Source organism: Podarcis melisellensis (genome assembly GCF_964234715.1).
Source record: "Podarcis melisellensis genome assembly, chromosome: 1".
Taxonomy (NCBI): domain Eukaryota; kingdom Metazoa; phylum Chordata; class Lepidosauria; order Squamata; family Lacertidae; genus Podarcis; species Podarcis melisellensis.
The window spans coordinates 131,120,107-131,147,865 of NC_138528.1; the positions used below are offsets into that span (position 1 = coordinate 131,120,107).

The window sequence follows — 27,759 nt, forward strand, 5'->3', positions numbered from 1 at the left end:
ACCAGGAGATGCTGGGGACTGAACCTGATGCCTTCTGCATGCTAAGCAGTTGTTCTACCACTGAGCTATGGCCCTAGCTCACAATATTGCTGTCAGGATAAAATGGAGAAGGTGGAGGCTGAAGTGTGTATGCTCTGTGGAGGAAAGGTGTACGAAGGAATAAAGTATGTAAACTAGCCTAGAAGTGAATAAACTACAGTATATTTTTATCTTACTCTCCTAATAATTTGTATATAAATTATAAAAGTGGTATATAAATTTTGTTAAATAAAAAAGAGGAAATGTTCAGACTTTCAAACAGTGTGTTATGCCTGAGCCTTCATTGCTGAAACTCCCAATAGCATTTTTGTCCTCACAAACACCTGATGAAGGAACCATTGTGACATAACCCCTTCAAGCAGATATAAGGGGCAACAGGCTGTCAACAGTGGCAGTAGTTGGGAGCTCCCAGCTATTAAAAAGCCACAGGAAGTCTTTTCGTACTGCCTGAGGAATTAATCCCTTCTTTAACGTTCAGAGTTGCTGGATCGATTTAACAGGACTGGAGCTAACATTTTATTGGATTTGGCACCATTGATAGGGAACTGCCTGCTGCGTCCTCCGCTTTGAAATCACCCTGGTCTTTGGCCCTGAAGCACCTTCTACAGCATGTCCAACCCATCTAAGAGGCGTATGATAATGGTGTTCTACTGGGTTAGAAAGGAGCCCCTGACAGAGAAGCCGTGCTCTACCACCTCGGCCAGACCTTCTGCCTCTGCGCCAGCTTGCAACACTCCTCACATTTCACCCTACTTCACGAGGAGCAAGGCACAACCCGCTCCGCTCAGGAGGTCCAGCAGGCGCAAGGTGCCGCGACTGCCGAATCTCACCGACCCCAAGTTTTTAAGATCGGTCATTGGCAGCGTTGGCCGGAAGAGAGCCCGCAGGCGTGGCAAGCCAAAGAAGGCTCCAGCGGGAACAAGAAAAGGGGTGAGGGCTACCCTTAACCAAGGAGGGGCAGGTGGAGGCTACAATCTGCTCTCCATTTAAAGACTAAGGCTGACCGAATGCCCAACCGCCTTACCAAGTTCTGACAATTGCTACGGGTAGACGAAAGCCGCAGGGCCAGAGCCTGTTTGCCAAGCAGAAAAACTCCTGGCCAACCCCGAACAGGGCAAGGACAACATCCACGGCCAGGCCAAGAACCAGCCAGCAGCCCATCTTGGAGGAAGGGAGATCGCCCTCCGGGGAGCGGGGCCAGGTCAAGCGGCGCCTGCGCAGTGAGGGGGCAAGCGGGCTTCCCTGACGAGATTGAGGGAGCTTACAGAGAAAAACAAGCTCTAAACATAGGAGGAAAACAATTTTTAAAATAATAAGAATTGAATATGGATAGACTTTATAGGCTGCGAACCGCCCCGAGGCCTCCAGAGGAAGAGTTGTATATAATAAATAGTAATAAAATACATAAATAATTACAATATAAACGACGCTAGCAAAAAAATATATTCCCTGTTTTGTTTTATATTTTTATCTGCCGGCCTTTTCCTTGACAGGAACTCAAAGTCAGCGCCTCCGCGCCTCCGGGGGAACCGGTCCGGCGGCACACAGATTCCTCCGCCTTCCGGCCGGGCTCCCGGGGCCTCCCGACGTCACCTTCCCGCGTCGCCCAATGCGGGCGCCGGATGCGGAGGGGCGGGGCGAGCAGGCCCCGCCCCGGAGCGGCCTTCTGTTGCTAGGGCCGCGGAGTCGGGTAGCAACGGCGAGGAGAGGCCGGAGCGAGCGAGGCAGCGCGGGTGGGCCGGGAGCGGCGTGCCGGGGCCTCCTCGCTGGGCGCCGGGCCTGGCCGGGCTGCGGGGGCCATGCAGGGCTCCATGGTCCGCCGCACGCAGGAGCTGCTGGGGCGCGTGATCCGGAAGCCGCCCCTCACGGAGCGCCTTCTCAGCAAGCCCCCCTTCCGATACCTGCACGACGTGATCGGGGAGGTCAGCCTGGGCGCGGAACGGGGGCGGGGGGGGGACCGCCGAAACCGCGCGGCTTGCGCTCCCCGGTTGCCAGGCGACGAGCGGGATGGGGCTCCCCTCCCCCCGCGCCAGGATTTCTTTTCTTAAGCGCCACCTCCAAGCGGTTCACAAAAGAGGAATTCTCGAAGGTTAACAGGCTGAAGCAGATGATAAGAATTCGCCTCCGCGGTCCTGGGCATCCCTTGTTCTCGGCAGGCGGCGGAAAGAGCGCAGCCAAGGCTGTCTCATGAGGCAGGGAGTTCCAGAGGGCAGGCGGGTATCCATGCGGCGCCTGCAGCAGGGGAGGGGTCCCAGTGGGCACGTGCCGGGTAAAGCAGCTTCGTAGGTGAACTGCTCCCAAGTCCCTCAGAAGTGGGGGTGCCCATCACTTCGCCATCCCCCCAGCCCCGCGCCCCCATCACCATTCCCAGTTGTAGAATTCAGCAAGGTCGCCCACTCCCTGTCTGGTTTCTGTGCAGCTACCCCTTTTAGCAGACCACAGGTTCCAAGCCAATAAAAAGAGGCGCAGTATTATAAAACCTCAAAATTGTATATATAGCCTTTGATCTTTTTTTAAAAAATAACAATCACCCGGATGAAAAGCCCTCCCATATACGCAGGCATATGAAGCCATCCTTTCAGGCTTTTTAAATAAAAATAAAAATATGATAGTAGCAGCCAGGGTTATCCCAGGCCTAGCAGGCTAGCATAGTAGGTGGAATGCTGTTCTTTTGATTTCCACATGCCACGAAATAGCTTCACCTATGAATTTTTGTAGGTCAGGTTGCAGTTAAAGTTGCCTAGGCCACTATGGAGGGAGATAGGGGAGAGATCCTAGGGGCATTGAAGGTGGTGAAAGAATGGCATCCACCCTGCTATCCCTTCATTGCAGGTACAGTGGTACCTCGGGTTACAAACACTTCAGGTTACAAACTCCGCTAACCTGGAAGTAGTACCTTGGGTTGAGAACTTTGCCCCAGGATGAGAATGGAAATCGCATGGCGGTGGTGCGCCAACAGTGGGAGGCCCCATTAGCAAAAGTGTGCCTCAGGTTAAGAACGGTTTCGGGTTAAGAATGGACCTCCAGAACAAATTAAGTTCGTAACCCAAGGTACCACTGTAGTCTTTTAACACTGAAAAAACTACCAGATTCATTGTATCATAATTTTCTCCGCAAAATAAATTAGATGTTAAATTCTTCACTTTGGCTTGTTCCCATACTGAAAATCTTCAGAAAGACATCTAAGTAGTTTTAAGCATTTACTGAAAGTGAAAGAGTCCAGTTTGCTGGTTGATTAGTCTTATTTTTCTGTTGGCTTTCACATTTTATTTTTATTACTGCCTGGCCTTCATTAGTTACCAAATTCAGACTTAATTTTTCTGTGTTAGATCTCCCTACCCTTGGTGGTGGATCTCAAATAGTTTCCTAAGACTGTAAATGCTGACAACTTATTTGGGACTGTTCTATAGTTCTCTATTGAGGAAGGCTTCAAAAATGGCATCTCTAGAACACCGTGCAGATAGAAGCTTCACCTGCCCAAACCTGCACTTCGTTGCCATAGAGTCATATGACGTATCACACAGAGAATTTTGGAGCTCTTACATATTACCAGCCAATGATAACATAGCAACTGACCCATAATATCCCCATGACCTACTGTTGGCTTCTCCCCTGACATTTGAGCAATACCTTCCTGGTCTTGTAACTTACTAAAAACTGGTTTACTCATGCTTTTGTTTTACTCATCCAATTTACTATGTCAGTGCCTTAACTGCAAGTTGCATTTGAAATGGTAATGAAGAGAACCGTCTTCAAAACTAATTAGCACTGAAAAGTCACTCATTGTTTTGGAAGTTATCTATCATAATATTATCTGAACTGAAAATTCAAGACCATCCAGAGTCTCACAAGAATCCAAGTTCCGTTCACCTACCCATCCCACCTGCACAGATACGTATCCATGTACTTATAATATTAGTTGCTAAAAGAATGCTTAATCTCTGTACAGATAACAGTTGTAACCGAAGAGGAGTTTTGTTATAAACAAAATGTAAGAATACCATAGAGCAGAATTTCTCCAGAGGTTGTCATGCACTGTCATGATCATCTCTACCATTATCTGTGCTCCAGTAACAATTGTGTATGCTTTGGCACAACCCCCACCCCCTCCTGATAGAATTCTAATATATGTGAAGTGTCATTGAAAAGTCATAAAATCTGTAAACGTTAGAATTCCTATAGAAAATCAGACATCATAAATCAAGCTGCCTGTCAAATCCGGAAATGAAACACATTCTTTTCTTTTATAAAGGTAATTAGATCAACTGGTTTCATGAAAGGACTGTACACAGAAGCAGAGATGAAATCTGATAATGTTAAGGTATGAAAACCCTTTAATTGTTTAAACTTTTAAATTGAGAATATAATACACATGCACACTAATCTGATTATATGCCAGGAAGATCACAGTTTATGTTGAAATCTGGATAATTTTATTTAATTGTGTTGCCCTACCAGGATAAAGATGCAAAAATCGGCTTCCTTCAGAAAGCAATTGATGTTGTCATCATGGTGTCGGGGGAACCTTTGGCAGTGAAGCCTGCACGTATTGTTGCTGGGCATGAACCTGAAAGAACCAATGAACTACTCCAGGCAATTGCCAAATGCTGTCTTAATAAGGTAGGATCTCCACACAGAGCTTTATCTGTGGACTTAAATCTTACGCAAAGTTTCCCTGCAAGCACCATACCGAACTTGAGCTGGGGGGAAAAGCGAGGTTGGGGAGTCACAAGGGAAAGGCACCTTGGGGACAGTTGCTGTGGAAAAGCTACATGCCTCTCTCACCACCACCGCCACCAACTCAGTGCTTCCCTCTTGAGGTTTATCCTCCCAGTGCCCTTTGCAGTACTGTAGATACATAGCAACCAGGCATTTGTATACAAGAGTTGGCTAGTAACAGGTCTCATAACGAGTCTCCTGTTACTGAAGATCAGGCACTCATTAAGAATTCACTGTATAGTTAACTTACAGTACAATGGCATGCACTTCTACTCAAAAGGAAGTCTCTTATGCTTAATAGGTATCAATACATTGCCTGAAACTGGTTTAAAGTTAAAATCGCGAGAGCAATTTCAGAATTTCCCATCAGGCAATCTATTGCAAATCCCTGCTTGCCCTGTTGGCAGCCAGTATTGCACACTTCAATCAGGCCTGACGCTCACCCACTCTGTCCCTCCCTCCACAGCCCAGCTGCCGGCCACGGTATCAGGGCCTCGCTTAGCTGGGGGGCAGGAGACTCCCCACCCCCAAGTTGAACAGTTCAACGAAGCCCTGATGCCCCTCCGGCTCATGTGAGCCAGTGCGATGTTGGAGCTTAGTAGGGCTGGGCAATGTATTCTGGCTACTTCTTCCTCTAAAGTGGGGAGAAAGAAGCAGCCGATATACATTTAGCTGCTGATATATCACAATGTTGAAAGCCACGTATCGCCCAGCCCTAGTGCTTAATGGGGTTTACTTCCAGGTAAATGGGTACAGGTTTAGACTTTGGTTTAAGAGCCTCTCCACTGGCAAAACTTAGAAGCTGGACGTCCACCTAACTGCACTGAATTCAGTGGAACATGCTCCTTATTAAGCATAATTAGGGTTGTTGCCCTAAAAGGAATTGTTCAAAATTGAAAGGAATGATAACTAAGATTGTATACATATTTTTCTTTTAAGACAGAAAGAAATCAGCATTGTGTATAGGATAGAAATGACTACTGCCAAGATTATGCTCAGTTTAACAGGTTATCTCTTTGTAGCTATCCAGTGATGAAGCTGTTCAAAGAGTCCTTGCTGGGGAGAAAGCTGATATGAAAGGAGGGATATCATCTTCTAAAACCCAAAACAGAACAGAAGATCAAAGATCCCATAAAGAGGTGCTGTGAACAACCTTTGGGTTAAGGGGAGTATAAATAATTATTGTTGCCTGAGCAACTAGAGAGCAACAATTTAATATTTTTACATTTTATTATATAGGGAAGAGGTGACTCAGAAATAAAAGACCGAAACTCAATTCAAGACCAAAAACCCAAAGAAGAGATAAAGGAGGAAGGGAGCAGGCGAAAAGAAAGAGAAAGTGACAAACATAAGGATTACGAGAACCGGCACAAAAATCTTGATAAAGACAATTTTAAAGAAGGTGAGAAACATGAAAGAGAGAGAAATAAGAATAGGTCAAGCAAACAGGGAAGAGAGTCAGAGAAAATCAGAGACAAAGAAAAAGGAGATGGGGAAGAAGAAAAAGAGGAGCACGATAAAGAAAGGGACAGAGAAAGGAAACAACATGAGGGTGGAAGAGAAAAAGACAAATTAAGAGAAAAAGACAAAGAGAGGGCCAAGGAGAAGGAACATGAGAAGATCAGAGAAAGGGGAAAAGATCGAGAAAAAGATAAACGAAGGGAACGAGTGAAAGAGACGGAGCAGTCACGTGAACAAGGAAAGGACAAGGCAGATAAAAAGGTAAACGGATATTTTTTTTTAAAAGCATAAAGTAGCCATTGATGAGAACTGTAATTAGCAGATCTGTTGAACAATCTTTATATGTTTTTCTTTCGGTTTTGCACATGAGACTTCTGTGTGGAATAAGGCTTGCTTGTTATGAATACCTCGGGGGTAGGGAGGGTATCAAAATCCTGCACTGGGAAGAGTAAATGAATACAAATGTAACCTGGTTTGAGAGTGGCTAGTTAAACCAAAAGGCTACTGAGAGAAAAATAAGCAGTGGCTGCTTTCTCTTTGAAAACGCAAAAACTATACGAGTTTGTCGTATAAAGCCACAACGTGTGGCTCCCTTGTAAGACAAAGCTCAGGAAAAACATGGTTATCTTCATATTAGCAAAGCTAGAGATGGATTTTCAGAAATAAACCGCAGGAAAATCTAGGGGCATGCTTCAGTTGCTGAACTGATTAAGGGAGTATTATGGTATATAGTCTCTTGGTTAATAGGGTGCCCACCCTGATTGTGGAAAAAGTGTGTAAAATGTATATGGGAATAGATGTGTTAACTGTGTTTGAGGAATGAAATCCGTATTCCCAAATGCTTTTTACAATAATAGCCTAATACCTATGTCCAGTGAAGTAATGTGTGAAACAGTCCTGAACCCATCTTAGATGCTCCACCCACTTTTGCATCTGGCCCCACCCACCAGTGGCATGTAGCCCCAAAGGTTGCTCATGGGAGAATGTGACCTTCAGAATGAAAAAGGATCCCCACCTCTGGGCTAACAAACCATGGTCTAGCTCACAGCAGCAGGAGGACCAAGGGAGGAGAGTAGAACACTCAGTCTCCTAAGAACCCTCATGTTCTCATTTGGCTTAGCATAATTTGCAAACCAGCTCCTACTAACCATTGCAGTATAAAGTTCAGTATAAATATTTTTCTGTAGCTTTCAGGATCAGAGGAGAATGTAACTAAAAAACCGTTGGAACGATCTGTAAAAGATAAAGCTGAGCCTGATAAAGAAGTAAGTAATCAAGTATACGCATTTTGCAAAGCAGTTCAAATGTTTCATTTCTGTACTCAGTACAAGTGAAAATCAGCTTCTGATTTCAAAATATTAAAGCCATTTAAAAACTTACTTATTTTATTAACATATTTGGTTTGACATTGCATGAACAAACCTTGTTTTATTTATCTGTGTACAGCATTTATACCCCACTCCTCTGTCAAAAAGGCTCCCAGAGCAAACTACTGATCAGTAAAAAAAAAGACCATCCCTGCTCTTAGACCTGCAACTAAATGACACAGTACCAAAGGAAAAAGGGAGAAGAAGGAAAAAACCAAACTCAGGCCCCAGTTCTTATTTACAGAGTTCTTAGAACATTCAGCTGAGATGGGAGCTGTTCAGTGAGAGACAGAGTGAAGAGAAACTGGTCTCTGGCCAGAGTAAACGAAGGGGTCCTTCTTCCCATCTCCCCTCTGATGCCTGCAGCCTGATGCAATAGCTACTGCTGGGTGACGCAGTTGATGGTTTGGCATGTGAATGAATCCAAAGGAAGATGCTTTACAGTCAGAAACCCTTGATGGGGGTGAGATGTCCACTCAAGGGAAAAGGGACTATTCCTGACTATTTCTAATAGTCTTCCTGATTTTAATGATTCATGCTGTGGTCAGAGAAAAACATATTACAAAGAAATCACAACGTAACCTTTTTAGAATTGCGTTATTGGTTAAGTAAACCGGGTGCTTGTTCCATTTTTTTTCTTAAATATTATCATTTTACTTCTGAAAAATGCTCCCAATGTTTTTTAATATTCCAAAATTGTGTGATGCATCTTCCCCTCAAGTTTATGGGCTTCTGGGCTTGAGTGAAATTTGTAGTGCAGATGAAATGTCACAAGGGACTCAACTCCAGTTCATTGTTTGGTGCATAGTTGAAGAGATGGGTAGAAAATGGGTTCTAGATAAATTCCCATACTTACACTTTTACTGAGGTGGCCAGAGGTAAAGACAAAACTTTTAATAGTTACGTAAGAGAGGAAATTTCAGTGCCAAATAACAAGCGGTATCTGCCAAAACACAACTGTTACAAATGCCTTGTGCTCCTTTTTCGCTATATTACTCCTTCTGGGAGCTTCTCCTATTTATCTTCTTCTTCTTTATGGAAAAGTGTACATGTATTAATATAAAATATGCCATCTCTTTATCACCTCCTTCCTTACCAATAGGGAGGAGCAGCTGCTCTGACCACAGTGTTTACACCAGTGCTCAAATTAATGGGGTAGGGGAATTTATGGAATCCACACACCCCAACCCTGCTTCCTTCCCAAAATAGTAGCAAAGTGGGTTGCCACAGAAGATAAAGACGCCAGGCTCCTTCAGCACTGGTGGTGAATCTTGCTTACTCTGAAAGTGTGGAAAACTTCAGTAGACTGAAAAATTGTGAGTTGTGCCTTTTAAAATTGTGTGCTTTGTATATCTTTTCAAGAGTGAAAACGCAGCAAGATTATCAAGGCAACATTCAACAAAGGGACCAAGACAACGAGCCAAACCTGTTGGTGAAGGTAGCCAAAACAAGTCTTTTTGTTTCATTCTTTCCTTAGAATTCCTGAATTTGTAGCACTTCATAATCTACGGTCCACGTAAGGCACCAAGGAAGCCACGGTTTCCCACTACATGAACAAATGCTTCTCTTTTGTGTGCCAGAGGAGCTGGAAGCTTCTGCTTTTACTTTTTAACTAACTACAATTCTTTGTAACATGAATACAGATGTACCTTGGAAGTTGAACAGAATCTGTTCCGGAAGTCTGTTTGACTTCCAAAATGCTCAACTTCCAGGGCATGGCTTCCGATTGGCTGCAGGAAGTTCAGTTTCCAAAAGAACGTTTGAAAACTGGAACAATCACTTCCGGTTTTTTATCGTTTGGGAACCAAACGTTTGGCAACTAAGCTGTTCGAATTCCAAGGTACGACTGTAACTGTATCAGTCTGGTTTTGGGGTCAAGTGTACCCTAAGAAAGCTGGAATTACAAAGTGCTATAAAATAAAAAGCTATAAAAGTAAAGTACCTTTAGGTTACAGAGAAGTCATTTGGGGTCAGTAGGACCCCATGAGGTAAAGTACTTAAACATATAAGAAGGGGGTGTGAGATCTCACATATTTTAAAACACAAAACTGCATGTTGTTCAGTTAACATGTATATAACGTAATTAGAACAATTGCATAAACATAACAGTCTAATAATCACGAGGAGTTAATGATCCACAACAACAATAAACTTCACAGAACTTGCAGCCATGGCCCACACTACTTAAGCAGCCTGCGTACAATTTCATTTTCACACCTGTGTGAGTTGAATGGACAACATGAGTGCAAAGGAGATGCAAGGCCTTTCTCTTGGCCCCATCCCAGTCCTTTTGCAGCTCTTGTCAGCTGTTCTTGAGTTCAGCTGTAACTTCCACAGCAAGGAACTGCTACCTGGGAAGCTTACCATGTGATTTATGACCCTGGAAGATCAAGGTTCTTAATTGCAAGGGAAATCTACATGAACAGAAAAGGTCATGCGTCACAGGGACATGTACTTTAAAGTAAGAAGTGGAAATTTGCAATCTTTGTTTTGGTATGTGAAAGAGAAGGATAGGGGAGTAGGGAGCCGACTCATTCACATAGCAGGAAACTATGGTTTCCCCCCGTGTCTTTATCAGGTCTCTGCATATTTTAGTGTTTCTAAGTTTATAGTACTGGCTGCTGATGTTCTAGCAGGAGATATTTGTCAGTGTACAGCTTTGATAGTTTGAAGAAGTAGTAGCACAGCCATTTGATAAATCAGCTAGGTAACATTGTGGTGAAGATCTTGATGAAGTATCTGCATAACTCTGCCAAATCTAAACATGTCTAAATGATCTTAATAGCATGTAGTACACATTTCTCTGTGAATTCTCTCATGTCAGGGCGAAAGGAAACTAGTAAAAGTGTATCTAGTGGTGCAATTGAAAGAGCAGCTAACATGTTAAAACAGAAAATTGAGCCAGTTATTACAGCACAAGAGCCAGGTAAGAAAAGGCAAAGCTCTCTTGCTTCGTCTTTGAGCACTAACTAGATGTCAGTTTTTATAAGTGCTATAATTACAGCTTATGTTTTACCACGTATCAAATCAACATACAGTGTGTTGATGAAGTGCTTTTGAATCCAAGAGAGCTGATGTACTTTAGTCACTAAGACATTGTGCTACAAATCAAAAAGTTCCTATTGCAAACCATGTGTCTATTTAGATCTCACTGGGTGAGTCTCATTCAGATTCAGTCACTTATCTTCAGTATAGGATGATAATACTGACGTGGCCTACAATGTTGGAAGTGATGATAAGTATTTGGTAATAATACTTCTTTAATCTTTAATCGCAAGAATTGCTAATACGTTTAGGGCAGGAGTTTGCCAACCTTGTAAGTGGCAAATCATTGGGGACTCGCCAAATGCTACTGCCTTCCGTAGCAGAGACATGATGGCTAAATGGAAAATTTGCCAGCTCCTTTCCTGAATATCCCAATAAATTTTCTTCTCCTGCCTCTGATGAGAGGGAATTGGGAAGGGTATTCTGTCCCGAACTATCAGCCTAGAAACTGGAACTGTAGTTTTTGGGTTTCCAGAACTTTTGGCAAACATGTTTAGGAGAGAGTTTTTAGAGAGTGGAGGGTGAAAACTTGTATTGTCTTGAACAATGACCCAAAGTAATATATAGCACAGCAAGTTGTTTCTTTAACCAGCTTAATGGCTACCTACCACAAACTTTAATGCTAGGAATATTAATGGGAGCTAATATCATTGCAGCTACACTTGCAGATGAAAAACCGGCAACTGTTTTACATGGAAAAGCTGAGCCAGAAATTGCAGTAAAACAGAGAGGTAAGCAAAACAGTAGGCACTTTTCTGTGCTCTCTTTGGAAGGTTATCTTTTCAGAGCCATTGTTTCTTTGCACCGTAGGGCTTCATGTTTTGTTTTAACCTCTTTTTAAAAAAAATTCCCTTCCATGTCAACGCCTTCCAGGGTGTAACTTGAAGAGACTGATAGTTAAAGTATTAGCTTACCAGACATAATTATCATAATAGATTTGGAATTTTTGATTCCCCTGCCATATTTGTTGTAAAGAATAGACTCTTTTCAACATAGTTTTTTTTTTCTCTGAAGAAGAAATAGAGACTGATAAGGTCAAAAGCGGCTATTACTAATTAATAGCTTGCTGCCTGGAGCAATTTTGCCTGTTTTTTCCCTAGGGTGAAAATATGGCATCCCAGGACAAACTGAGGGAAACATGTTGTGTTTGATGTGTGTTTGCACTTTCCTGCTCCACTCCCCGAATCGTGCACCCTGACCTCACAGAATGTGAGGCTGTACCTTTCTAGTAGATGTACGGCAACAATCCAGTAATCAAGAAGAGTGTTTTGTGTTGCTGTCCTGCATAGAAACAGTGGAGTGTCTAATCCAATTTTTAATTTCTCCTAAGCATGAGGAATAATTAGTATGTATTTATGTTGCAGGTGACTCATCCAGTGATGCAGGTAAAAATTATGCTGAATTTTAACACGTAATCATTTTTTTTAATTTTTAAAGAGAATTTTAACTATAGTGAAGTAGAGCTTGGAAAGAGACAACTTTTTCATATTGGTAGATGGCTATTAATCTAATGTTAATTTGTTTTTACATTGGAATACAATAAATGTCACATAAGCAGTAAAGGAGAAATAGATTGCCAATTGGCCTTGGTTTCATATGCAATATTGAATTTATCTCTGCAGCATAATAATGACATCTGTGTGTGCTGGGAGGGGAAGTTCTGCTTATTTCAGTATTAGAAAAGAAATTAGTATTATTTATTGAATTTATATATGTTACCAGCATTTGGTATTTATACAGTTTTCAAAATGACAGACTGTTTTGTTTCATAGAAGGAGATGTTTTGAACACTGCTGCCCCTGAAAAAATTGTTGTTTCTGAAAATAGTGAAATTACTAATGAGCTTCCTCCTCAAGTCACCCAAAGGTATGTCTGTATCTTCCCTTTTATTAAAAGCTAAAAAATTTGGGGTACAATCCAGTTTATGTTATGCACTTAAATGCTACTTATTTCAGTTAGAAAGATTTGAACATTATTAATTCATTAATTTAAGTCAGTGGTGTGTAAACTTGCTTATGGTTTGGATTGTAACCCCATGAATTTAAACTGACAATGGCTTTATGACACATTAGATAGTAAATTGACCATAATCAGGGAATTCATCAGAGCCTATGAAATTGTAAAAGCTCAGATCAAACAGTAATACAGTGGTACCTCGGGATGCGAATGGGATCCGTTCCGGAGCCCCGTTTGCATCCCAAATGGAACGCAAGACGTGTCTGCGCACGCGTGGGTCGCGTTTCGCCACTTCTGCGCATGCACGTGACGTCATTTTGAGCGTCTGCGCATGCACGAGTGGCGAAACCCGGAAGTAATGCGCTCTGTTACTTCTGGGTTGCCATGGAGCGCAATTCGAATGAGCTCAACCCGAAGCACATTCAACTCGAGGTATGACTGTATTACTCAGTAAACTGTGATTTGCTAATTAAGAGGTAGCTAAGAGTTCCCGGCTCCTTTGCCCCCTTCCCCCAGAATAATTTCCTCCCTGCCCTTGTTGGCATTAAACATGGTTTAGAATTGCAAGTGCACAAATGCTAGCCTGAGAATAATAGAATTGTAGAGTTGGAAGGGATCCCAAGAGCCCTTTAGCGTTGCTAACCTTGGTTGTTAATCATAAACCACAATTTGAACCCATGGTTTGAATTCTTCTGAATTTTAGATTGTAGTTACAAGAAAACCAATTTAGGAGTAAACTGTGGTTAGCATCATGTGTATATATTTAAAGGACCAATAGCACACAACAATGGACATTTGCTCTGGAGTGGGAATGTATGTCTCCAAAACTCCTAATTTACAAACGATGGTTTTCAAGGAATCAACGTAACACCTGCACTGGACCACAATGTTGTTGAAATATGACTTACTCCTAAGTTTGTTGTTTTCTACTCTTTTGTCTTTAAAGTTTGTGGCACTTATTCTAATATGCATTATTATGCCTGAATAGAAACAACAAAGAGTAAAATTAACTGTAATACATAAATTTCAGATTAGAAACATTTGAGCTCTTACCTCTTTAGATGTAATCCAATTTGAAAGGTCGTCTTCCCCAATATAGCAGTTCCTTCTGGCATGGCATCCTTTGTTGTAATGAACGGGAGAGTCTGCGTCCAAGTCAGTGCATTCTCAGAGCTATGGAAAAAACAGTTCTTACGATGAATCTGATTTTGGATGCTCAAACTGAAACAAACATTCATATTAAGTGGAAGAAGAGCCTCCTGGAGAAGCCCAGTGACCTATCTAGTTACAGCACCCTGTTCTCAGAGGGGCCAGCTAGATGCCTGTAAAGCCTGAAAGGGCGGGCAACTGGCCTTCAGAGACTTACTCTGCCTTCTCTGCATGTGGGCCTAGAACATACCCATTGGGGCTCGGAGCCCTTGATTTCTCCATTGATTGCTTCATCCTCCCTAAGTCTGTTTCATCCTTTTTAGAAGCCGTCCAATTTCATGGCCATCACTACTACTTGGGGGAAATGCTGATTTGCATTATTAATATTAAGCTTATTAAATTATGCAAGTTGCATTCAGCAGGAAAAGATCGGCCTCGGGTTAATTTGTTATATCCCTTCAGTCATTTATCTACAGCATTGTATATCCAATCAGCATTGTTCAATCAAAATGAAATATATTTCAATTCCGTTGATTTCAGTGGAAGTGAAGTATGTGTTTTACTGTTTGGGATTGAAATCAGGGCACTGTACTGTACTTTGGCTGGATTTTGGGGGGAAGGGGGGTCTGGCTTTGAATCTCCTTGTGTTCTGATTAGAATACAATGAATTAAGAATTAAACAATTCTTTAATTGCATTGTATATTCTTTTTTAATGAAGGCACGCCACTGCTTGTTAAGATTTTTGCAAATTGCTCAAAATAAGTGGTCTCACACACTAATTTGTGTTAAGAAAGGAAATGCTCTTTACCTCCCTTTACAGAAGACTTCCACGACCCAGCAGTGCAAGGCCAGCCCCACCCCGGATAAAACGCCAAGAAAGTGCAGAGGTTTTAGCACCAGAGAGGTCAGGAAATATTTTATATTTCTGCTGTCAGATTGTTCTATAGTTTGTTTTATTATCAAATGTGAAGTCAAGTGTGTGTTAAACTTTCTAGGCCTTTAGAAGACTAGAAGATTGTCCCCAACACAATTTTTCCTATTGATGTGGTATATTCATAAATGCGGTTATTCCTCAAAAGGTTGACGTAATGTGATAGTTAGAGCAAATTAGACTGCAGTCCTACAGCATCCATGATGATGGGATACTCTTGAGTCTCTCCTGTTTCTGCATTAGAATGCTGAGAAACATAAGTGTTTCTAAGCTCAGAGGAGAAAACCTTTATTTTGTTTACAATATTGTCAATAGTTTTCATTTTCATATTTTTCCACATTTTTTGGGAAGTGGCCATAAGATAATGTAAGACTTTTCTCTGTGTGTCCCTTCCCCAGCTTTCTGCCCTGACTAGCATCAGATGAGCAGGGCTTTGGGTTTTGCAGTTCTTGTGCCACAGATTCTTTTACACCCACACACGACTGCTCTGCTCATAAATCAGTGGAACTTTAAAAAATGTAATACTAAACTGTACAAATTTCTGATCTGGTAAGTTAAAAATAATACATCTTGTGTTCTTAAAGTAGGTACAGGTTGGATCCAGATTTGAGTTATGCTTTACATTAGAATAATGTTTTACATTAGAATAAATGAGACTTAAGTTAATCGTTACCTACTGGTCCCATAGTTTTCGGTGTGGATCCAATTAAAAGTTAATGTTGTGTACATTTCAGTTCCACTCCTCACCCAACTTGCCATCTTTATGGGGGTAAATAGCTTGAAAATTCCCAAAACCTTTTTATCTGTAGACAGGACTGAATACACATTTTTCTTTTAAAGAAAGGATTCTACAGTATTTTCTGCCTTGGATGATCTCTTGCAACACCATGCCTGAAGTATAGTCCTGTTCTTCCTTTCTTTTAGAAATGGCAGTGCCAAAATAGTGACAAATGTCATTATAGACAAAGAGGAGGAAGAAGATGACGACCAGTTTGTTGTGGAGGCAGCACTGCATCTGCCTGAAATGGCAGAAATGGCAACGGTTGGTTAATACATTTTCTCATACAGATGTGAACCAAGCATTAACTTTGTGTTGTCTGCTGCTTCCTTTTGTCTCTTTCTGAATAGAGTTCCAGTGGTATGCTTTATGCTTGATACTGAAGCATGATGAATGGAAGTGAGTCTAAGCTGGAAGCACCCTCCAGCCCCATTAGGAAGTTTGTGTTGTCATAGTGTATGATTAAGGAGAGGAACAGTGAATTAACAGTTACAGGCAGCCTAGAAGCCTAAAGCCCTTGCTTCCATTTCATAATTTTGCCAGAGTATGAGGTGCCCCTGATTACCTTAGAACGGCTGCTGTGGGACCCCCTCCCCCTGTATTTTATATTATGAGGATCTGGCGCAAATCCCACTGATAGTCAAACCACATGTCATCTTGATTGGTCCATGCTCCAAGTTGTACAATTGTGCTCCCTTTTTATTTTACAAGGACGGATGATAGAATTGTAAAATACAGTTCTCAAGTTGGCAGATCAGTGGGTGTTTTTTGGTGGTAAGGTGGCAGGGAGGCAGTCGCTATTCTTAGAACAGAGAGAAAATGAATGGTCAGCTCTCGAGTATTATTGTCTCCTTACTTGTCTAGCTTTAATTTATTAACTTCCCTTTGATTTCTGTTGTTCAGGAGGCAACAGTAGAGTTGGAAGAAGATGAGAAGCATGGCAAGTCTTTTTATTTTTTTAAGGTTTTTCTTTACTTGCTTGTTTGTGATTAAGTCCCTCATAACTTGTCACTTCCTATATCCTTGTTCTTCCTTTCAAGATTCAATGCATATGCAGTCCAATTCATGCTTTCTTGTCAACTACTTGCTTTGACTTGGGATAACTTCAAAATCCCTTTCCATCCTTTTTGTTCCTTGTTCTTAATGAAATTTGGCACAAGTACAATGATTTTGACACTTGTCAGGTCTTCGATAGATCCAATGATTGTAATCCAATTAAAAATATGATGCCTTCTCTTGCTGACTTTTATTATACCTTAGTGGCCTTAAGTACATTATAGGAGTTTCAGAAAGAATGTTTCATTTCAATGTTCTCCACAGAAGAAACTAGTTGGGTGTATGAACCAAAACTGAGCCACTATAAGCACTTTTTTGCCTTTTTAGAGAGGTCTTTTGCAGTTAAGAACTATAATTTTTTATCTTCAACAGGTGGGCTTGTCAAAAGAATATTGGAAACAAAGAAAGATTATGAATTGTCCCAGTTGCCAAAATCTGCTGAGAAGGTAATCATGCAATGAACCTCAAAGAATTGAGTGTTCTTAGTTGCTTATTCTTCAGTGTTTTCATTCCAACCTCTTTTTCAACGTTGCATTGCTCTGTATCCTACAAAGTTAAACTAATGTCAACAGGTTTCCAAAGAAGGAACATTTTTAGTAACCTCTTATAAAATAAAATAAAAGTGGGACGCGGGTGGCGCTGTGGGTAAAACCTCAGCGCCTAGGACTTGCTGATCGTATGGTTGGCGGTTCGAATCCCCGCGGCGGGGTGAGCTCCCGTCTTTCGGTCCCAGTTCCTGGCCACCTAGCTGTTCGAAAGCACCCCTAAGTGCAAGTAGATAAATAGGTACCGCTTCATAGCGGGAAGGTAAACGGCGTTTCCGTGTGCGGCACTGGTGCTGGCTCGCCAGAGCAGCTTCGTCACACTGGCCACGTGACCCGGAAGTGTCTCCGGACAGCGCTGGCCCCCGGCCTCTTAAGTGAGATGGGCCCTAGAGTCGGACACGACTGGCCCGTACGGGCAGGGGTTCCTTTACGATAAAATAAAATCACCTAGCAGACACCGCCACGTTTTATGGAGCATGTATGTTCAAGGCTGTCCGGTTCAATAAAACCAGGAGCACTTTACTTCCCCCATCACTCCAGCAAACCTCTAGCACAAGTCATGTGTGCATCTGCTATGCTCTTGGAAGAATCTGCCCATTATCCTGTGCTTCCTAACAACAGACTTGTTGAGCCTGCAATAAGAAGATCATAAGAAACCCCACCAGCGGTGTTGGGTTAATGGCAGTGTGGGTTGGGCTGCACTGCTGATCTCCTTTCCCAGCATCGCATGTTGCTGCTGTGTTGCAGAGAAGGGGAGAGACGAAGCCGCAGAGAGCTTGGCACAGCAGCAGGGGTGTCAGATTGGCTCTGTTGCTGTGCCACTGCTAAGCTCCCTACTGCCTTGTCCCTCCCTCCTGGTAACTGGCAGCATGGTGCAGCACTGAGAAGCCTGATCAGCAGCTCCTGTTGGTTGCTACTGTTTGATAGCCAAACAACCATTGCTGTCATCAGGTGACAAAGTGACTTCAATATTCTTTGTTGAGTTTTGGTTATGCATAACTCTGCTGCTGAACATGCTGTGGCCTCAAGTTAGAAACCTTCATATTGACCCAAATGAATCCATCCTAACCCACAAGGCAGGGCCCAAACACAGCAAGTCATACTGGGAGAGAACCAATCATGGTTCTTTTGGACACAGTCCTTTCCTCAGGCAGGTCCAAGAGAACTAGCCTCAAAAGCACAGCTCCCTCTTCACTGCATACCCATCCTGTCTGCAGACATACCGTATTTTTCGCACCATAGGGCGCACCGGACCATAGGGCGCACCCAGTTTTTTTGGGGGGAAATAAAGGGGGGGGAAATTATTTCCCCCCAGGCGCGGGGCTGGGACGGGGGAAGCTCGAGCTTCCCCCGACCCCAGCCCCCAAACAGGCAAGTCTCCGCAAGCCGTGGGAGTGCTCCCGCTGCTTGCAGAGAGGTCCGCGAAGCCTGGACGCGCTGAGCTCAGCGCACGCAGGCTTCAGCATGCAGGCAACTCTCCGCAAGCAGCGGGAACCCAGTGCTGTCTCCCGAGTTTGTGGGGCTGGCGACGGGGAGGAGCCGGCTTCTCCCCCCACCAGCCTTCTAACCAAGTCGGGAGACAGCGGGATGGCGGCATTCCGCCTCCCCGCTGTCCCCCGAGCTTGTGGGGCTGGCGGTGGGGCTCTCCAGGCTTCAGCGAAAGCCTGCATTCGCACCATAGGACGCACACACATTTCCCCTTCATTTTTGGAGGGGAAAAAGTGCGTCCTATGGTGCGAAAAATACAGTATACCTTCTGTTGCAGGCTGCATCGTACTTATGCCCCACACATTCATTATATCTTTATTATTTGTTGAAATGTGTACATAAGCACAGTCATACCTTGGATCCCAAACGCCTTGCGACTTGAACGTTTTGGCTCCCAAATGCCGCAAACCCAGAAGTGAGTGTTCTGGCTTGCTACCGTTCTTTGGAAGCCGAATTTCTGACGCACCTTCTGCGGCTTCTGATTGCGTGCAGGAAGCTCCTGCAGCCAATCGGAAGCCGCACCTTGGTTGTCGAACGTTTTTGGAAGTTGAACAGACTTCCGGAACGGATTCCGTTCGAAAACCAAGGTACGACTGTACTTCATTGTTGCATCACTGAATCTCCCTGTGTGCTGGTGTGGATAGATTTTGGATAGATTTCCCCCAGGATTTTGACCTGGGGAAACCAGAGCTTTTAAATCCCCCTCTGCTGTGAAGCTAACTGGGTGTCTGTTTCTCAGACTGATGTACCTCACAGGAATTTTGTGGGAATAAAATAGATGGATGAGAGGAGAGTAGTTTATGCCGTCCTTAACTCCTTGAAGAAAGAATGGCATAAGAATCTATTATTATTATTATTATTATTATTATTATTATTATTATTATTATTATTATCATCATCATATGTATGTGCCATCCATCTGACTGGGTTGCCGCAGCCACTGTGTAGCTTCCAACAAAATATTCAAACACAAAAAACCTCAATCCTTAAAAGCTTCCCTTTACAGGGCTGCCTTCAGATGTCTTCTAAAAGTCAGATAGATTTTAATTTTCTTAACAGCTGATGGGAGGGCATTTCACAGGATGGGCACCACTGCTGAGAAGGCCCTCTACCTGGTTCCCTGTGTCTTTGCTTCTCACAGTGTGGGAACTGCCAGAAGGCCCTCGGAGCTGGACCTCAGTGTCTGGGCTGAATGATGGGAGTGGAGACGCTCCTTCAGGTATACTGGCCAAGGCCGTTTAGGGCTTGAAAGGTCAGCACCAACACTTTGAATTGCACTTAGAAACGTACTGGGAGCCAGTGTAGATCCTTTGAGACTGGTGTTATATGGTCCCGGCAGATCATAATGAATTCCTGTAGTGGTAGTAGTAGCTAGTGCTACTGAGGAAAAGCCTGTTGCACCCCTCTTACAGCTTTGTCATGTCCAGAGCAGGAAGCTCTCTGCTTGGAGAACTTAGTTGGTGGAGATCGCATGTAAGGTGTTTAGTCATATAGTAAGAGAGGCAGTGAACGTTAAATCCTAAGCCAAACAAGTCAAAAGCAGAATCTTAAATCGGCCTTGGATAATAATGGGCATACAGTAATGCAAATAATGTAGTTTTGGCTGTGTATCCTTTTGCATCTCAGTGCTTTAACAGAAGGTGTGCTATCTTTGAGATCATTTTTGACCATTGCACTATTTTCCAATGACAGACTTGGGCTAAGGTGAGCAATCTTTAATTATTAATTAGTATTGGTTTCATTGATGGTGTCTCAGAACACACCCATTTTCTATTTTTATCTTTTATTTTCAAATCTATCCCATATATTTAATTCACCCCTTAAACAGCAATTTCGTTCATTCGCTTCAGTCTATTTGTGTGTGTGTTTTTTAACAATTAGGAAAAACCACTTTTGTCAGAAGCAGCAAGGAGAAAAGAGAAAGATCTAGTAGCAAAAGAAATAGAGAAGTTCCGTGGATCCATTCAGGCCCTTTGTCGGAGCGCTCTCCCCCTTGGAAAAATCATGGACTATATTCAGGAAGATGTGGATGCCATGAAGAATGAACTCCAGATGTGGCAGAATGAAAATAAACAACTTGAAGAGGCCCTACAGAAAGAACAAAGGTGAGAATACTGAGAAGTTGCACGGTTGCTGCGCAATTGGTTAATCCAAAACAACATGCATAGAGTTTTGTGGTGCTAGTCAGGTCTGGGAGGGCCAGGCTGAGGGAGAAGGTGGGGCATGGAAGGTGTATCCCAGCAGTGAAGGCTTCTACTGCAGTAAAATATTATGGGCGGAATTAGAACAATCCCACAAACTTAAATGGTGTGAGCTAAGTATGTCATCATGGTAGTGGAAGCAAATGCGCAGGTGCTGTTGCCTCTGGGGTCATGTCACTGTATTAAGCTAAAGGCAAGTGAGCAACTCAGCAGCCTGACACAAGGCTTCCCACCACTTATGTGTTGACTGGCACCCAGCTGAGCAGTCAGCCAAGCTCTAGCTCCAAGGAGGTTGGGCAGGGAGGTGTAAGGAGTACAGCAGCACGGCCTGCCCTCTGCTCAAAGCAACCTCCCCTGAAAGTTGTGAGCCAAGGAGCTTCCTAGCTGCTGCCTCCACTGGGAATTGTGAGGAAGTTCCTTCCACCTGCCCTGTACACGAAGAGGACATTTGTTTGATTATATATATTTGTCAAGTCATCTCATGCAGTGATCCTCTAGGTAACATACAATATAAACATTGGAACATCCAAAATACAAACAATTCAGAATTGGGTGATTGCACTCAATCAACAATAAAGGACAAGTTATTTCCTCTGGCACACTCATATAAAAACGAAAACCCCTAAAACTTAATTTCCAGCAGATTAGAAACTAAAATTGGAGATGTTGAAATAACATTAAATTGTTAACAGGCCTGGGAGCATAAGAAGGCCACTGCCTGGTGCTGAAAAGACATTTAAATAGGTGTTAGGCAAATCTCTTTAAGGAGATGTTTCCAGATACAAGGAAGGGGCCACCACCAAGAAGGTCCTCTCTTTCCCACCTTCCTTGCTTTAGTATGAGATGACATTCATAGGAGGGCCTCTATAGATCCTGTTGGAGCTTAGGTAGGTTCACATGAGAAAAGGTGTTCCATTAGATGCTGGGGGCCCAAGTGGTGTGGAGGTTTAGAAGGTAAAGCCAGCACTTTGAATTGGTCATGGAAATAAATTGGATGTCACTGGAAGAAGGAAAGAATTGATGTAATATACTCAAAACACTTGTCCCAGTTAGCAATCTTATCACCACATTCTCCACTAGCTAGAGTTTCTAAGCTGTTGTTGTTGGCAACCCTATGAACGATACATTGCAGTTGTCCAAACGGAATGTTACTGCTGAAAGATGGACTGGAAACTTTATATATAAATAAATTCCAGTAGGTGGGCCATAAAGCAGTCAGTGGGTTAGCACTAGGCATAGGTGGGTGAGCAGAAACCCGTCAGGATTTGGGGGCTAAGACTGAAAATGCTTACCAATCTCCCTAATCTAGCATTTGTAGCTAGAGAACTACCCATATATAACAGAGGAAAGGTAGCTCTGTCAGTCACCAAACTTCTCTTTCTCTGCCTCCTGCCTCCTCTCTGCCTAGCATGCTCCCTTTATTGCATTCTTAGAAAACTCTAACCAGCGAACTTTAGAAGCCCTCCTGAGGCTACAAAACAGTTCCAAAGCCTCAGAGACAGTTATCACCTTGGACTGTTTGATATCTAAAGCAGTCTTTAGATTCTGAGGTGATCTGAATATCTCCAAGGTGGGGGTCCTTGACTCTGCATTCCATGGGAATACCCAGCCCTTCAAAGGAATTCAGGGTGTTAGCATACATGGATGATCTTGTTTTATCTGCAGGAAAGTCCTTTAATTAGAGATTGTGACTTAACTAAATGCTATTCATAGCAAGAGTATTAAAGCCCCCAATACTACTCCCCCCCCCACCCTTTTCGCAATGCAACACTGACTCTTCTCACTGGTATTAATGACAGGTGGATAGTACAAAGAAAGTTATGCGGCTGTTTCTCACCCCTGCTAGGTTATATAAAAACGCTATCTTTATGATTAGTATCTGCCTATGATGAGGTGTAAGATAAGGCTTAAGATAGCTATCATTCCTACTCATATCAGCTTTGTCAGGCAGATACCAACTGTTCTTGTTTTACAGAGTAAGATGCTTGCCTAAAATCAGTTGAGGGTTTCCCCTCTCTGAACTGGGATTTGAGTGTAGAACTCTCAGAGCTCATTCCAACCTCCTGCTTGACTTCCTCTTCCCCTACCCACTACAGTGGTACCTCAGGTTAAGTACTTAATTCGTTCCAGAGGTCTGTTCTTAACCTGAAATTGTTCTTAACCTGAAGCACCACTTTAGTTAATGGGTCCTCCTGCTGCTGCCACGCCGCTGGAGCCCAATTTCTGTTCTCATCCTGAAGCAAAGTTCTTAACCCAAAGCACTATTTCTGGGTTAGCAGAGTCTGTAACCTGAAGTGTATGTAACCTGAAGTGTATGTAACCCGAGGTACCACTGTATAGGCAAACATTAGAGTGTTTGTTGGTTGGTTGGTTGGTTTGTTTGTAGTATGTACTTTTAGTTTCTCCCCTTACATTTGCTCTCTTTGCTTCAGATGTGTTTGTCTAGCCATAATGGATTTCACAAGAATTTTTGTGTAAGTTCCGTGTTTTGTCTCAACAGTATTACAGACAGTGTTGTGGAACCATTGAAAGTAGAACTTGCGGAGCTGGATCAGTTGATCAAAGATGAACAAGATAAGATTTGTGCTAAAATGGCCAATGTTTTAAAGAATGATGAAAAAATTCAGAAGATGGTTCATAACATCAACTCAAGGAGGTGAACAATGGAACGTGAGAGCTGGAATGGATTTTCTTCTAAATAGAAGAAATAAATCTTTGTGTTGAAAGAAATCTGTTGCATACAGCAGCAAATACAGTTTCAAATAAACTTATTCACGAGATGGTGTATGGCCTCGGGAGATTTATATTGTGTAGGTGAAATTTGCCATTTATTCAATGTTTGTAAAAAGCTTTAAAAAACAGTCAATGCAAAACATTCGCTATATTTAACCTATATTGTGATAGGTTTTCTATTGTCAGCAGAGCTCACTTTCCTGGATTATTTAATAACAATATACTCTGATCAGGTTTTGTACCCTTCATGTCTGGTATATGTGTGGCATTTTGAGCAAGATATAAATATATTGTATGAAATTTTGGGTGTAGCTTGAATTTACTGTTGGAGTAGCTTGAAATATGACCTTTTGTTGGCAAACCCTTTAAGAAGAATTATTTAAAAATTCGTGCAGATCAAGAAGCGAAATTGGGTTTATCTGTATTTCCTTAAGTCATACAAATAAGATAACAAAACAAGTTTATCTGAACACGTTAATTATACTTGCCTTTATTTACGTAGTTAAGTACTTTTTCTCCAACTAAATGGCCAGTCATGTATGTTTTTACTTTAAATCATTCTGAGAGAATTTGAGCAGGGGGTGTATGCATTTTTGCATGGAGGGTTTTTTTTGGGGGGGTTCCATTTTTTTTTTGAAGAGTAGCTGCAGTACTTGCACTTGGAGACCCCATAAATCTTGGATGGTCTTGGTAATCAACCATATTTGTGGCTTCTAGCCTTGCCTAACGGAGTACTGTCTGATGTCATACTGAGTTGTGGAGATGTTCTTAAGTGCCTCTCATTGCAAAGTCAAAAATAATGCAGCTCTGGAATAGGCCTGAAACTTAACTGTTGCATTGCATTTCCAGGGTGCTAGGAACTCCTTCAAGGCATATTGAAGCAACAAATCCCAGCTCTTCTCCCAACACTTGAGACAAAAGAATCCCTGCTGTTGTCCTCTGCTTCTGGGGTGTCCCAAGCACCTTGGAAGCAAACACAACACATATAAGCCCATCCCTCCTTCTGGTTTCTTAGTTCAGGAAAGGGATAGTGTGTTTGTGCAGATCTTCTGGAGCATTTGAGTCTTTCTGAAGGGTAGCCCAGCTTCAAATTCATGAAGAGGGTTGGGACTTGTTCACGTTGCATTGCACTTGCAGAGTGCTTAGAGTGCCTTAGAAACAGCACAACTGCATGGATTTCCCATCCCACTTTAACTTCAAGCTTGGAAGGACACCTGAGGCAAGTCATGCTTGTCAAAAGCAGGTAAGGACACACCATGCTGTGTGTGCTTGTGGACTTGCTTATTGATGTCCCTGTGTCATATAAGCACAGACTACATATAATCTGAATCTTTTGAAGCTACGCCATTATTTAAGTGAATGTGATTCACGTTTCCATTCCGCCCCCACCCCGGTGGATTGGATTTGAGAAATCTCATGGTCTCTTCATTTGCATATCTACCATCTCTCCATTTTATCATAAAATTGTATTTCTTATGGCTTGCTGGATGTTGCACAGGAGAAACGTAATGTGGGATATGGTTTGAAACCTTGTACTTACTGACTGAGAAGTCTCAGAAATGTTTAAGGCTTGGAGAAAAATGCCGTGTTGCAATAGTTTAGCAAGCTATTTAATAAATTGTGTGCACTTTATCCGTCTGACGCCCTGATCAAAACATTTGGAAGTAATGACATTTATTTCCAATAAATAACACAGCTTAAGATAACAGTCTAAGCCCTTACTGAGGAATGTATATGATTTGTGTGCTGTCTAGTAGAGTTTTTGACTGAATGGTTCCTGCTGCCTTTATAAAGAAGCCATCCCAAAACTACTACAACAAATGTTTTTGCATATATTTCAAAGTAACTACAGAGCCTTAGTGTATGGTATGATTGTCATATTTGGAAAGGGATATTAGAAGTTAATTTGGGGAAAATGTCTTAAAAAGCATCAGCAGAAATGCTGAACTGTTTTCAGCTACAGTCTTTTCAAAATGCATATAATTGTATATAGGACTGAATTCAGCATTGAAAAAATCCCGTCACATTTAAGTGTGGATCTGTATATATGGTTAAAACTGTTTGTGTTAGAAGAATCCAGCATTTTCTGTATGTGAGTAAAAATGTACAGCCTAAAATATAATTTGTATTATAAATTTATTTTCTTTTTATATATAATAATTAAATGACATATTTTTTCTATGAAGAGTCGTGTTTGGATTGTAGTTATTTTTGAAAGCCAATAAAATGAGAAAGAAGACTGTTGATAGAAACAAAGTATATACACAAAGTATCAAATGTGGTGACAATAATAATAATGCAACAAAACAACAACACCATGAACTGGCTTATAAGTATAAAACCAAATTTACTAGAATAATAACTAGAATAGAAATAGACTAGTAACCATTCAAGCGGAGATACTGTAAACATGGAGTGGATAAATGTACAACTGTATCGTAACAAGTTATATGTGCAATAAACTTTATACAGTGGTACCTCGGGTTAAGAACTTAATTCTTTCTGGAGGCCTGTTCTTAACCTGAAACTGTTCTTAACCTGAAGCACCACTTTAGCTAATGGGGCCTCCAGCTGCTGCCGCACTGCCGGAGCACGATTTCTGTTCTCATCCTGAAGCTAAATTCTTAACCTGAGGTAATATTTCTGGGTTAGCGGAGTCTGTAACCTGAAGTGTATGTAACCCAAGGTTCCACTGTACAGACTGGATAAATGAACCATTCAACAAGTAGCATAAGTCCAATCACAGAACGGCAACCCCGTGCTGCCACAATGGCCAGAGTATATGAATATGAAAAACATTTTCAAAGCTGTTTTTCAAAGATTGAACTGGATGAGATGTTCTTCAATAGGTCTTGAGTTGGAAACACAAAGCAAGTGGGCAAAAGGAGACCTGTTCTCCGGATATATTACAGGTTTCGCTACACGCTGTGCCTGTGAATACTTCCTTATCCTGAGCAAACCATTTTGTATGACTGGCTTTTCGGACTTGATGAAGTGTGCTACCCTCGAATGGTTACAAGTCTATCTCTATTCTAGTTATTATTCTAGTAAATTTGGTTTTATACTTATAAGCCAGTTTGTGGTGGTGTCGTTTTGTTGCATGTTATGTAAACAGTCCATGGTGACTGCAGGGGCACTTGCTCCCTGCTGCAAGGTCTTTTCCACCTGGCCTGGAGGGCAAGGCCCAGACTCCAGCTCCTGGGGGGCACTCCTCCATCTAAACTGAAGGCTGGCCAGTCAGCTTCCTGGTTTTTTGGGGGGAGTGCCCAGGGGGCATGATCCTACCCTCTCTCACACTGAATGGTGTGAGGTCTTCTCAGCATCGCTCACACCTCCAACCAGGCATTACCCAAGCTATCTGGGCCCATGGACACATTTACAAGCCAAATAAACTCATGAGCACCTCGTGTGCTGCAACCAAGCACACATGGCAAGTGTGGTGTAGTGGTCAGAATGTTGGACTGAGACCTGACAGACCCGGGTTCAAATCCCCGCTGAGCCGTGAAGTTCATTACGTGACTTGGGGCAGTCACTGTCTCTCAACCTACCATATACCTTGCAGGAGAAAACGGGTAAGAGGAGAACCACGAGTGCCACTTTGAGCTCCTTGGAGGAAAGTTGGGATATATTTATTCCTATTTATGGAAAAACTTGAGGTCATCGCACAGCCCTTGCTGGAGGATCTGCAATGTCGCATCACAATCGACGCAGCAGGTTTTAAACAACTGAAGGGGGAATTACCATTTTAAACCAGAAGCAGTTTGACTGCTAGAATGAATGAGGTGACGCTGAGAGGAGGAAAGTGGCAGTTTAAAACAAGATTTGTATCTAGTGAGAAGGAAGTTTGGGAAGCACTCTGTTGTGTTAGCCTTTTGGTGTTGTATCCATCTCTGTTCTTTCTCTTTGTTCAAACTGGTTGGTTTTTCACTGAGCCTGGTCTAAATGTGAAATGGAACCATCCCACCACTTTTTATGCACAACTTTTCTTTCACACAAAAGCTCAACAGCTGTTCTGAAGCGAAAAAAGCAAAGCAAGCATTCTCCTACACAAACACACAGAGAGACAGAAAAAAGCAGGCAGGCCATCTGCCACACCTGAACAATGCCTGTTCTCCATCTAAAACGCCCCTCTAGATTTTCCAGATGTTGTTGGTGGGCTTGTGGAAAGGACCAGCAACCATAGTGAAAGCAAACATGACAAGATGCTGCGGATAATGCTGTGTTTACTTTCTCTAAAGTTCTGTGTATTTTGTACAAAACAACAGGTAACAAAAACTTAAGAAATGCTTA

General features: G+C 42.4%; 1 protein-coding gene across 5 annotated transcripts; it reads left to right on the top strand.

Moving 5' to 3' along the window:
* The first annotated feature begins 1,786 nt into the window (after positions 1–1,786).
* On the top strand, positions 1,787–23,516 carry TRAF3IP1 (TRAF3 interacting protein 1). Of its 5 annotated transcripts, none has more exons than XM_081920136.1 (17): positions 1,788–1,961; positions 4,292–4,360; positions 4,498–4,659; positions 5,781–5,897; positions 5,998–6,480; positions 7,407–7,484; positions 8,949–9,024; positions 10,411–10,512; positions 11,288–11,362; positions 11,996–12,016; positions 12,404–12,497; positions 14,558–14,641; positions 15,593–15,710; positions 16,350–16,386; positions 16,875–16,948; positions 20,417–20,640; positions 23,237–23,516. In XM_081920136.1, exons 1-17 carry the CDS (start codon positions 1,839–1,841, stop codon positions 23,394–23,396), a joined length of 2,097 nt encoding a protein of 698 aa, XP_081776262.1. In that variant the 5' UTR covers positions 1,788–1,838; the 3' UTR covers positions 23,397–23,516. The 5 variants fall into 5 exon arrangements, with proteins under 5 accessions (XP_081776263.1, XP_081776265.1, XP_081776262.1 ...); XM_081920140.1 differs by lacking the exon at positions 1,788–1,961 and adding an exon at positions 2,301–2,325; XM_081920137.1 differs by lacking the exon at positions 11,996–12,016 and having other exon boundaries at positions 1,787–1,961.
* Positions 23,517–27,759: the final 4,243 nt, after the last annotated feature.

What these genes read in the sequence shown, in the direction of transcription:
- TRAF3IP1 (XM_081920136.1), top strand. Translation starts at nt 1,839, where the DNA reads ATGCAGGGCTCCATGGTCCGCCGCACGCAGGAGCTGCTGGGGCGCGTG. An exon ending in TGAAATCTGATAATGTTAAG is followed by an intron (nt 4,361 to 4,497) that starts GTATGAAAACCC and finishes TTGCCCTACCAG; the next exon opens with GATAAAGATGCAAAAATCGG. An exon ending in TATTACAGCACAAGAGCCAG is followed by an intron (nt 10,513 to 11,287) that starts GTAAGAAAAGGC and finishes ATATCATTGCAG; the next exon opens with CTACACTTGCAGATGAAAAA.